The following is a 12,053-nucleotide window of genomic DNA, read 5'->3' as shown; positions in this document are numbered from 1 at the left end:
TCCGCTCAGTGATTTCAAACCTTGCATCCTTCAGTTCACTCCACTCATCCTGTGGTTTAAGTTTCTATTTGCTTAGAGTGATTGACAAGTACGTTTGATTAAAACCTTGTTCCCTTTATACCTGCTGTGCCTCGTTGCAGAGAGAGTGGTAATTATGAACCTGATTGCGGGAAATACAAAAAGGGTTTGGGGGTCGTGTGAATCCCACTTGGAGACTGTCCTTCCTTTCAGACATGGCAAAGGGAAGGTCTTCCAGTCCGGGTTCGTGCTAACAGCTCACTGTGTGCTGGCTGCGTCTTTGAGCGAAGTGAGCTTTCCTTCTTGGGTGTCTTGAGACACCATAACCCCGCAGACCCGGCATTAAGTCGGGGGCCCTGCGGTGTTGATGCTGTCGGATGTTTGTCCCTTTGGCAGGTCACTTGCTCACCTAACTGAGCTCGACCTTAAGGTGCTTGGTCCAGATTTGAGCTCTTGGGATCTCCTGTCTGTCACAGAAGGACTGTTTAGACTTATTACTTAGCTTCTATGTTTTAGTATATTATTTTTGTAAGACCAGCCGATTCAAAACAGTGCACGGATCTCGTGCGCGTGTTTGGAATAGCACACGTGAGTGTGAAATACGCGTCCCCAGGCGCCCCGCGCGAAGATGAACCAGCAGCGCTCTCGGAGGTTCCGTGCGTCCAAAGAGGGAACGGAGGCGGCGGCGGAGAAGCAGCGCGTCCGGGAGGAGATACTAGCAAGAGGTAGAGTGTGCGTCTCCGAGTCAGACTTCTTACAAGATGTGTGCGGAAGGGGTAGGGGGCAGCTTCCCCCCACAGATAGCTAAGATTTTAATTTAATCAGGATCCCAGGATACCCAAGGAAAATTTATATCCGCTGTTGAGGAAAAGTAGTTAACAGAATCCTTTATTCTGTTAATAAGCTTGTTCATTTCTAAACCCTGTAGTGACAGGGAAACTGGGGAATAGAGAGAGGGGAGCCCCGGCGGGGAGCGCAGACTGTCAGGGTCGTTGAGGGCGAGAGCAGCTCTCAGCTGACTTCCCTGTGTCTGCAAAGTGCAAATACGTGAGTGCTCCTGACTCCCTTTTCCTCTTGGTCTGTTAAAGAGCTACAGTTCCGTGAACATTGTCCTCAGATCAGTGTGGGTGGCTTGCTCAGTGCTGCTCCTTAGAACCCAGGACTTGCCAAGGAGGCCTGGGGCGAGGGGACCCGTGTTTCCGGGCTCTCCCCTGGCCCTGCACATCTCAGTGCAGGCTGGGGCAGCAGGTAGGGAGAGCCCCGCGTCCCTTCAGTTTCGGGAGGGGGCTGTGGAGTGGAACGTGGTCATCTTTGCAGTTCCTCAGAGCCTGGGAATTCCTGAGGGTACAGAGGGAGGAGCTGCCCTCAGAGAGGAGGACCGCCAGGCCCCTGACGCCCGCGGCACTGCTGCTCACCAGAGGCCTGGGTGCCAGGCAGGGCCCGGCCAGCGGGGTGCGTGCGTGGTGTACTGTTCAGGAGGCAAAGTGGTAGACCAGGGAAGAAAGCCACAGTTTATTGTGTTCAGCAGGTGGAAAAAGAGCGCCCAAGCCTGTCATGACAGTCCCTTTGGTGTCACTTCAGCTTTGCTGGGGGTGCTCTGGTCTCTGTGCACTTCAGCTGCAGCTTGTCTTTAATACTCTCAAACCTGTGTGTATTTGTAACAGAATTTAAAGCTATCTTTCTTAAGATGTTAAGAGATATATTTGTGTCTTGAGAAAAAGCTCATCAGTGATAGAGGAAGAAGTAGGATTTTAAATTCCCTCTAGCTGGTGGTGTCATTTCTTAGCATATAAAGCTGTGATAAACTCCGCATTTTAATTTTGTTTTTCTAAGACCCCTTTATCTTAAGAACTGTTAGCAGTATTAGAACCCCTAGTGTGTGTGTGTGTGTGTGTGTGTGTGTGTGTGTGTGCGCGCGCGTGCGTGCGCGTGCTGCTTCAGGGGCATTAGGAAGAACATAGTTTTTGTTTTTATAACACAGTATGTATCTTTTGTGTACCATTTATTGTTTGGCAGTCATATTAAATCTTACTTTAAATTTGAGGGAAGGAATCTTCCTTTCTTCAGAAAAGGGCGAACATTGTTCCTCAGGTGACAGCACTTCTCTTTTTTATTTGAACTTTTTGTTTTGTTGTTCTGGCCTAATACTGACTAACTTACTTCACTTTTTATGAGAAAAACAGAGCATTGTTCCTTTTTCTCTAGGTGGCTTTCTTCCTCCAGAAGAAATAAAAGAGAGGTTTGACAGCAACTGTATTACCCCAGTAAGTGGTCTCATACTTTGCTGGCTATTGCTAACTCTTAAACGGTAGGTTAATTTATTTCCTTCTGTCATTTTAGGGAACTGAGTTCATGGACAATCTTGCTAAATGCCTTCGCTATTACATAGCTGATCGTTTAAATAATGACCCTGGGTGGAAAAATTTGACGGTAAGTTTCGCATTTTGGTACTCCAGAAAGATGAGGGGGATGATTTGAGGCTGCACTTTGATATGTCTGTTTTTATTTGTCCTTTTCCACCATAAAATGCTGGTTGACTGAGGACAGAGAAGCTTCCAGGGCTGTTAGGAATGGGGTGGGTGCCCTGCGTGGTCCAGGAGTAGACAGCCGAGCTTCGTCTCTGTGGCAGTTCCCATCACGGTGAAGCCGTAAAGTGGGACTTGGTATTTAAAATATGTGTACGTGAGATTGATTTCTGTTACCAGAGATCGGAATACAGCAAAGTTAAAGTCATGGGGCTGCCTTTAAAGAATAGCTGTTTCCTAAGTGTTTAAGTAAGATTTAAGGCAACTTTTATATAATTTGAGGTTCATAAGCTTGTTTGCCTGTTAATTAGGCACAGTACCTTGTATTTCATGGGCACTCTCGGGGCTTCTGTAGCTCTGTGCTGTACACTCGAGCAGCAGTGAGAACAGTAGGAACTTGGGAAAAACTGATCTATTTTTCTAATGGCTAAGTTTGACCTAAAGATTTCATGTTTTTTAATATTCCATGTAGTAAGTTAACCAGTGAAATAATTTTGATGTCTAATACATAAACACCTTACTAAGAAAAATTTCCAGTTAGTAACACTCTATTAATAGAATTATCCCAATTTAAGATATTCAGTTCTACTGATTTTTGTGCTAGAAAATTCGAGGCGGCTGAAAATTTTTTTTGCTTTTTGTAGGTTATTTTATCTGATGCTAGTGTCCCTGGTGAAGGGGAACATAAAATCATGGATTACATTAGAAGACAAAGAGGTAAAGCACGCTTGTAAATGTTTGATTATATGTTCACTTAAAAAAACAAGCCGTTGTGTAGAAAACACTAGGTGACATGGGATACGCCTGTGAGGTGAAGTGCACTGATGTAACTGCGTGTCTCCCCTCCTCAGCCCAGCCCAACCACGACCCAAACACTCACCATTGCCTGTGTGGAGCTGACGGTAAGCTGCTTCTCTGGGGTCTGAGTCTCTTGGATTGAAACATAGCAAGTCGATGGGTGGGTGTACAGTGATGGATTATTTGTGGTTGCCTGGAAATTCTAAAAATTTTCTGTTTGAGAGGGAACTAGAATGGAGTTGTTTAATCTGTGATTAATGTTCACTTATCTTTAATTTTTTTTTAACATTTTTCACCCTCTTTGTATGATTGCACATGTCTTTTAAGTGGAAAATTTCCAGATGCTTGGCTCTCGAGAGGCAGTCTGTGTCCTAGGCCCGCGTGTCTGGAGGCCGTCCTGTTTCCTGCTAGGGAGTCTGCAGGCTTTGCGGCTTTGCTGCCTCTGCTCTTGTGCCCGTCTGGGCTTGTCTGCGCTGGTGCCTCCCGTTGCGGCGATGTCTTGCTTTGTTGCACTCAGGGCCTTCAGAACGTGCCCACTGTCATGCGTGGTGTTGTTGTTGACAGCTGATCTCATTATGCTCGGCCTTGCTACACATGAGCCCAACTTTACCATTATCAGAGAAGAGTTCAAACCAAACAAGCCCAAACCGTGCGGGCTCTGTAATCAGCTGGGACATGAGGTGAAGGACTGTGAAGGTTTGCCAAGAGAAAAGAAGGGGAAGGTAAGAACTTTGAGATGCCAGTAGCCTCATTTAAATATTTTTAAATTTTATTTTTTACTGTGATAAAATATATGTAACAGAAAATGTACCATTTCAACCATGTTTAAGTATACAGTTCAGTGGCGTTAAGTATATTCAGGTGCCTCATTTTAAGAATGGCTGAAGCGGAGACCGTGGTTGATTGGGTTTTTGCCTGCTTGCCCTGTCACCCTGACAGAGGTGGTCTTCCTCAGCTCTTAAAGTAACACGTTCAGAGCCACGGCGCACTCGCTCCTGCTCTCCACTGTTTCCACCCAGCTTGTCTCCACGCGAGGCTGAGGTCTCGTGGCTAATAAAGCCCACTGCACACGATTTGTTGGTAGAAGTTATTTATCTCCAGTGGTTATTCTTAAAAAGAACTATGAATCAAATATTTTAAACTTCTTGGTACTTGTAAGTTACTCCTAGTTGCTATATATTTGGGGTTCACTTGATCACCATCCATTCTCTTAAAGGGGTTTCTGTGTTTTAAGAATATGGTGCCTCATTAAAAGACATGTTGAGTGAGAAAAGCAGCTGATAAGTATACACGTTGACAGGGAAGGTGAGGTGTTCATCAGAATGTCAGTACTGGGTGGGTGAGGGTCAGGTTCACAACACAGCCCTCCAGATTTGGCCTCTGAGCTAAGGTTTTTTGTTTTTAAAGGGTTGTAAAAACAAAATAAAACATGAAAAAATATGCAACAGAGACCATAAATGTCCTCAAAGGCCAAAATATTTAGTGTCTGGCCCTTCACAAAAAAACAGTTCCGATCCCTGGTCTGGGTGTGTTTCAGATTATGGGTGATTTTTATTTTTCAAATGGTTTGGTGAGTTCTTTTTTTAGTTAATACTTGTAACGTTAAGCGGGTCTGTCTTTAGAAAAGCCACAGTATTTGCTCGGTTGGTGAGAATGCAGGGCTCAGAGTAGATGGGCTGAGCCTTTCCCCCCTCCCTGCAGCACGATGAGCTTGCAGACAGTCTTCCTTGTGCAGAAGGCGAGTTCATCTTCCTCCGGCTCAGTGTGCTCCGCGAGGTACGTAGCCGCGGCCCGAGCCCGGGGCTCGGAGGCGGGGTGCCCCTTGGCAGCCGTAACGCGGCGCCCCTTGTCGGTTGTAGTACTTGGAGAGAGCTCACCATGGCCAGCCTGCCGTTCACGTTCGACGTGGAGAGGAGCATCGACGACTGGGTCTTCATGTGCTTCTTTGTGGGGAACGACTTCCTTCCTCACCTGCCGTCCCTGGAGATCAGGTGTGTGCGCGTGCGCGGAGGTCCCCCGCCGCCCTCGCAGCCTTCCCGCCTTCGCAGTGCACGCTGGTCCTAATGCGGAATGTTTGTTTCCTGGCGGCAGGGAAGGTGCAATTGACCGTTTGGTTAACATTTACAAAACTGTGGTACACAAAACTGGGGTAAGTTCACTCTTGAATAATTTCAAAACAGAAGTATTTGCTTTTAAAAGGAGATCATTTTACATGTATTTTATCACTTACAGGGTTACCTTACAGAAAGTGGTTATGTCAATCTGCAGAGAGTACAGATGATCATGTTAGCAGTTGGTGAAGTTGAGGATAGCATTTTTAAAAAGAGAAAGGATGATGAGGTAAAGTGTTTCTATTGCAGTAGCTAAATTGCTCCTGTCTCTAATAGGCTATGATGACCCTGTGATTGTCCTTTTAACCTCTCTGAGCGCGCTGTTAAATCATTACAGTGTATCAAACACCAACGTGATCACGAGTGGCCAGTGCTTTGACTATTGTATAAAGGTTGTGCTGCTTGCTGTGTGGAGCTGTGTATTGCACACTGTGAGAGTTGCATTGTAATTTTTTCTTTTCTTACTCTTAACTAAGATGTAAATCCAAACATCTGTCTAATCAATGGGACATGAAATGAGAATTCCACAGCTAGAAGAGTGCTGGAATTGAACTAGTGGCTGCCGAGTTTTGTAGGCAGTGTTTCTGCTCTGGATCTAGGAACTCTGTACTCTGGTAGCAGAGTGGATGGGGTCTGGGTTGGATTGCATCCGCCAAAGCAGAGACTTACAGCTCTAAGAAATGTAGACTGAAAAAAGGAAATAAAATCACAAAGCACTTGGGAATTGGCTTCATATGATCGGGTGAGGGCTCAGGTGAGGAGCCCAGGGCTCCGGCTTGGGCAGTGGGGAGGTTGCGGTGCCGTTCACTGAAATAGCAGGTCCCCCTCATCTACCCAGGAGAGCAGGATGGGGTGGGGATGAGAAGAGATACTGAGTTTGAGGGGCCACTGGACACCTGAGAGGAGGGCAGTCCGTGGACCAGTTGGATGGGCACATGTAGAGCGCCTGGCAGCAGACTTTGAAAGGAAATGTGAGAACCACTAGCAGAGGGGAGACACTTCACTGTAAGAGTGAACTTGAACTCCCTGGGAGCGTGCATGGAGTGAAGTGCCTCCCGCGGGACCCTCAGGAGTGCGGGTGCTTTGGGAGAAGGTGGGGCCTGTCCCAGGGAGCTGGGAGGAGCCCCCAGAGCGGGGCGCTGGTGCTGCCCAAGGTGTCAGAGCGCGATGGACAGGCCCCTCATCCTCGGCCAGGGCTGGGGCACCCCGGGAGCCGAGGGTGGAGGGGCAGCTCCAGGAGGCAGAGTGGGTTGGAGGGTGACCATGGGGGAGTGGAAGGGAGGCGAGCGGTGGGTAAAATGAGCAGAAAGGAAGTGAAGGAATTCCCCTCAGAGACTGATTTTCTAAGTCATGTGGCTGTTGAGCGGTAGTAACGTACTAGCACGGCTGCATTGCTCCATGGTCTCCCGGCTGAGCGAGGCATGTGCTGTATCTGACAGGAGTGTCTGTCCCTCAGCTCTGCAGCCTGGGGCTGGCGGCCTCCGCTGTGGAACTCTGGGTACCCCTTTGCAGAGCAGAGGGAGGTGTGCTTTCAGAGCCTTGGGTCCTTGGCAGGCTTTACATGTGAAATTCAAAAAACAGACCTCGCTTGGTCTGGGATATCGCGTATCTGCCGGAACGGCCGTTTTTAACTAATTCTGCACCAGGCACGGTGGCTACACTTGACCTGCTGCCGTTGACGCTTAAGAAAAAGCTGTACCTGCCACGTGCCACTCGGTGCACAAACGTCATGCCAGGAAAGTCCTTCTACGTGGCTTCAGCGGGCTCCGTCCTGTTAAATATCGGTGTTTGGTGTTGGGGGGGATGTATGACCCTGGATAGATACCACAGTGCTCTAGGGTTAAGTGTGTAATTTGTTTTCCCGCTGGCCTGGCAGAGAGGACATTTCACAGCTTTGGGTCTTTTTGGTGTCCGTGACGTCGTGTGACGTCTGTCAGTATGCTTGGGCACTGGGGAAAATTTATGACCCCTCAGAGATTCAGTATAAGTATTTGGGTGCATGTGTTTTCCTGGAAAGCATGTCTGCGGCTTTTGAGAGATTTCCAAAGGAGTTCATAGGACAGAAAAGGACTGAACATGAGTAGGATCTGTGTGCGGTGGGCCTGCTCTGCTTGTGTGACTGCCTCCTGAGAGACAGCGGGCCAGAGAGGAGACCGGGGCTACCTCCGTGCTCACTGCTGAGGCTGAGCGGCTAGGTCAGTGCGACGCCTTTTACTCCACAAGCTTTGGTGTTTGCCTTTCTTCTTGCAGATGCTATTTATTTGGCAAATCCTTATTAAGTGCTCACCCTGTGCCAGGTAGTATTCTGAGTGTTACCGATACAGCAGAAAACAAAAGGACAAAAAAATAGAAGTTCTGACCTCGTAGAGCTGGAGTTCTCTGGGGGAGATGGACAGTAAACGCAAAAATGAAGTGAACTGTGTCATGTGTTTGAGAGTGATAGGTGGGGGGAGGGCACAGCTCCGTGGTAGAGGGCTTGCCTAGCATGCACGGGGCCCTGGGTTCAATCCCCAGTACCTCTGTTGTACGTAAACAAACCTAATTACCTCCCCCCTCCAAAAAATGAAAACATAAAGCAGATGAGGAAGCGTCTGGGAAGGCAGGATGGGGAGGCTGCCGTCCTAGAAGAGGCGACTGGAGAAGGCTTTGCTGACAGACGGCTTAGAACCAAGAGCTAAGGACGTGAGGGGTCAGCTGTGCAGCTGTGTGAGGGAGGGGCATCCCAGACAGAGGGGACCGCTGTGGCAGAGCAGGAGCACACACGGGTGTCCGCAGAACGGAGGGGCCAGTGGGGGGGGGGCAGGAGAAGAGGTCGGAAAGAAGGCAGAGGCCGAGCTGAGAGATCCCTGTAGGTCGTTAACAGGACTTCAGCTCTCAGTCTGCATCTTGTAACCATAAACGTGACAGAGGTGTGACACGTACTGTAGAGCGATCCCTCTGGCTGCTGTGTAGAGGCAGCCAGCCCATCGGAGCCAGCGTGGCGGCAGTGAAGAAGGTAACAGGTGGCAGGATTCTGAGCATGTTTTGAAGCTGGAACCAGCAGGTGTGGCTAACGGATTAATCCTCGATGTGAGACAGGAGGTGTCAGGAATGACCCAAGCATTTTTCTGAGCAGCTGTGATGGGAAGCCTGGGAGGGGCAGCGCTGAGGGTGGGGATTCCACTTTGGACGTGTTCCGTTTGAGACACCCAGGTTGGGTGATGAGTAGGGAGAGGTCCTGGTAGGAGAGTCGTCAGCAGGTAGATGGTGTTTAAAGCCACGAGACTGGATGATTACTTCCGTGAGAGCAGAGAAGTGGAGAGGGCCAAGTGTCGGGCCCGGAGAGCCACCAGCACGAAGAGGCCAGGGAGCTGCGTGGAGACGCAGCAGGATGAGAGAGGAGGGCAGGTGAGTGCAGGGTCCTGGCGGCCAGGAAGGGAGGGCCGTGGTCAGATAGGAGAAGTTTCCTTAATGGTTAGGGAGATGGGCGGTGTTCCCGTCTCAGGAGTTTTAGGGCAGCCGGTCACCACGTGTCGGGGTGCAGCTCTGGCACAGAGGGGTGGCAGTGCAGCGAGTAGGGTGACGGACAGCAACCATGGCCACCCCAGCTGTCACTTCAGTGCTTTCTGAGGTAAAGGAGGCCTTTGAGTGGCCCCGCATGTGGGGAACAAGATCGGCCCTCAGTCCTGTCCGGTTGAAACCGTGGCTGCATTTTGAAAACGAGTGGAGGGGCCTGGCCCCTCTGCTGTGGCTCAGCTCAGCCCGGAAGAAGCAGTGCAGACGTCTGTGTTGTCTTCCTGTCTTTGGTCAGCATTCTGGACTCGGGGGGGTAGGATTGGCGGAGCGCCCCACTGCTCTCCAGCCGCTGTGCCGTTCGTGTCTCAGGGTTAGGACCTGTCAGGCCTCATTATTAAGTTGCTTTGTTGACTCTTTCCAGTGGTCATCTTGATGATTAGCTGTATTCAGTTCCAACTTAGAGACTTGTTTTCTCATGTGTGTCTTCTCCACATCGGCAGCCTATTCACTCCAGCGTGAAACCAGGGGTCTTTGTCACGACTCTTGCATTCTTTCCTGAAACGGTGTGAAAAGCAATCTGAAAAAAAAAATTCAGAGGGAAAATTTAAATTGTATCTGAACTCAGTTTAGAACGCTCTCTGTCCATCCAGAGTTCTGCTCTGCAGCACTTTGAGCGCACGTTCCACTGCCTAGTTTAATTGTTGCCTTGGTTTCTGGGGTCTTCCTTTAAAACTTTAATTGTCTCCTGAATCATTCCTGGTAATGTTTAACTCTTACATTTTTGTGTAATTATTTGACAGAATATGTGGATTTTATACTTTTAGGACAGTTTTAGAAGACGACAGAAAGAAAAACGAAAGAGAATGAAGGTGAGTCTTCCCGAATTTCACAAGGCTGGCAGCGGTGTTAAGCTCGCAGCTGGGGAGGAGGGTGGTCATTGCTGAGCTTTTTATTCCTTTCCCAGGAGGGGTTGCTTAGGGACTTAGTCCCCACCCAGCTGCCTTCTTACCTGGTATTGACTTTAAAGAGATCCTTATTTATTGCTACTGTCCTGCAAGCCAGAGAGAGTCTGCAGGAAACACTCAGTAGGCAGGAGCGGGCAGGTGACACTCAGCTGTCTGAGGTTTTACAAGAATCAGGTATTGTTTTTGTGGTAAGAACAGTCGACCCTTTGTATCCCCTTGCAAGCCTGTGTTGTCAGGTTCATCTTCCTAGAACAAGGTATCAGAGCTATGTTGTTCCTCTGCTTGGAAGTCACCAGTGACCCTTAGTGTGGCTGCCGTGCGCACTGAGGTCTGGTCGGGCCCTGGCCGCCAGCTCCCCCTGCTCTCTTCTCAGCGCACCCCGTCCCTCCTGACTTGGAGCCTTGCCTCCCGTTGGCCCCTCCAGAAGGTGCCTGCTCCGGACCCCGCACACCTTGCCGTCTCCCCGGCCTCCCTTGCTGCTTCTGCTTGTAGTCCAGGTTGAGCGGTCCTTCCCTTTATCTCTAGCGATTCTTGTCTTCCTTGTTGAATTTTAAACTCATGCAGTTGAGAGACTGCCTTTTATTCTCCTCTTTCATGGGGTTTGAGCAATTTCAGGAGCCCAGAAAGGAGAAGAGTAGAGTTACTTGTTGCAGGACGGTTCCAAGCTGCTTAGATTGGGAGGAACGTATTTGGTTTCTACTTTATGTATTTTTTACTTTCTTTTCAATTAGTTTTTTTATTGAGATATAGTTCACGTAGTAGTACATGTTTCAGGTGGACTACAGTGATTCACAATTTTTAAAGGTTATATGCCATTTATGGTTAGTATAAAATACTGGTTATATTCCCTGTGTTGTACAATATATCCTTGCAGCTTATTTATTTTATATGTAGTACTAGATATTATTTTGTACCAGATATTATTTTGTGTCAGTAGCTATCAGTCAGCCACAGCTGTCACCTGTTATAGCTGTAATCATAGCTCTAATTAATTGGCAGTAAAGAGTTAAATTCTAGCAAGGTGAAGGGTTAATAGAAGCTGTATTTCCTACAGAGAAATCAAACTCTTGACTTTTTTTTTAACCATTAAGGTAAATGTTATATTTTTGTTATTATTTGTTATTTTTATTTGCCTAAAATCATGTCTTGAACGTGTTAGGAAATTGTAGGTAAACATAGCAGAACAGCCTAATGAGGCTTGAACAGTTCCTGCGTGGAACTGAAAGTAGCTGGCGCTCTCAGTCCGTGCAGTCGCAGCAGAACGGGCGCCGTGTGTTCCCTTGGAGCAGGGTTACTGCTACGGACTTGTTTGCAGGGCAAGTCGCCTTCGTGTCAGATGTGGATGACCCCGTGATGCTGGCGGAAAACTGTTCTGCCCTTGAAGTGCCCACAGTGGGGACCCTTCCCACTGCCCTCGTTTCTTCCTGTCCTCTGTGTTGTGATTTAATTTCTATGTTCGTTTATTTCCACTTATGTTAGAGAGATCAACCGTCTTTCTCCCCTGGTGGAATATTAACTCCTCATGCCCTGGGTTCAAGAAGTTCGCTAGGATCTCAAGTGGCCAGTAACCCGAGACAAGCAGCCTATGAAATGAGGATGCAGAACAGCTCCGTAAGTGACTTGCCTCCGTGCCCACTGAGGGTGGGGACTGTTGCATGCCCCCTGCCGCTGTGTGTGAGGTAATCCCTTAGCCTGGAGTGGTTCTGTTTTGTAGTTTTTCTCAACTTCTTTTGCCTTGAGATGATGTTAATTCTCTTAAATCCATCTTTATCAATACGAAAACACCTAAGTGACGTGGACGAGAAGAGCGTGCACGTGAGCGTAGACAGCCCCGTAGTGTGTGTGCCTGCGACACGGCCGGGCCGCGGTGCCCCCTCTCTCCAAAGACACGGCGGCGACGGCGCCGGGAGCACGGGGGATGGCCAGCTGCCTCGGCGTGCAACCCGAGAGGAGGGCCTGCCTTTCCTTCCAGGGCTCGGTTACAGGCGTTCTGCAGAACAGTATTCCTCAGTCTGTTCAGTACAGGTCTCCTCTCCGCCTGAACCCTCGCCAGCCCAGTCAGCGGACAGAGCGAGGGTGTTTCAGGGCCGCTCTCACCGCCCAGGCTCTGATTGCTCCGTTTGTAAACCCCCTGCATGTCA

General features: G+C 48.9%; 1 protein-coding gene across 1 annotated transcript in view; it reads left to right on the top strand.

Moving 5' to 3' along the window:
* The window catches only part of XRN2 (5'-3' exoribonuclease 2), a 65,303-nt gene that overhangs the window by 15,609 nt on the left and 37,641 nt on the right, over positions 1-12,053 (top strand). The window contains exons 4-15 of the mRNA XM_032461743.1: positions 632-743; positions 2,224-2,282; positions 2,359-2,448; positions 3,188-3,260; positions 3,395-3,445; positions 3,906-4,063; positions 5,043-5,130; positions 5,212-5,332; positions 5,433-5,490; positions 5,574-5,681; positions 9,772-9,816; positions 11,392-11,523. Coding sequence (XP_032317634.1) covers positions 632-743; positions 2,224-2,282; positions 2,359-2,448; positions 3,188-3,260; positions 3,395-3,445; positions 3,906-4,063; positions 5,043-5,130; positions 5,212-5,332; positions 5,433-5,490; positions 5,574-5,681; positions 9,772-9,816; positions 11,392-11,523 — 1,095 coding nt within the window. The remainder of the gene's footprint in view (positions 1-631; positions 744-2,223; positions 2,283-2,358; positions 2,449-3,187; positions 3,261-3,394; positions 3,446-3,905; positions 4,064-5,042; positions 5,131-5,211; positions 5,333-5,432; positions 5,491-5,573; positions 5,682-9,771; positions 9,817-11,391; positions 11,524-12,053) is intronic.

Source organism: Camelus ferus, chromosome 19 (assembly GCF_009834535.1).
Source record: "Camelus ferus isolate YT-003-E chromosome 19, BCGSAC_Cfer_1.0, whole genome shotgun sequence".
In the NCBI taxonomy this organism is placed as follows: domain Eukaryota; kingdom Metazoa; phylum Chordata; class Mammalia; order Artiodactyla; family Camelidae; genus Camelus; species Camelus ferus.
The sequence above is the reverse complement of the archived record's forward strand: the minus strand, read 5'-3'. Positions and strand labels throughout refer to the sequence as shown.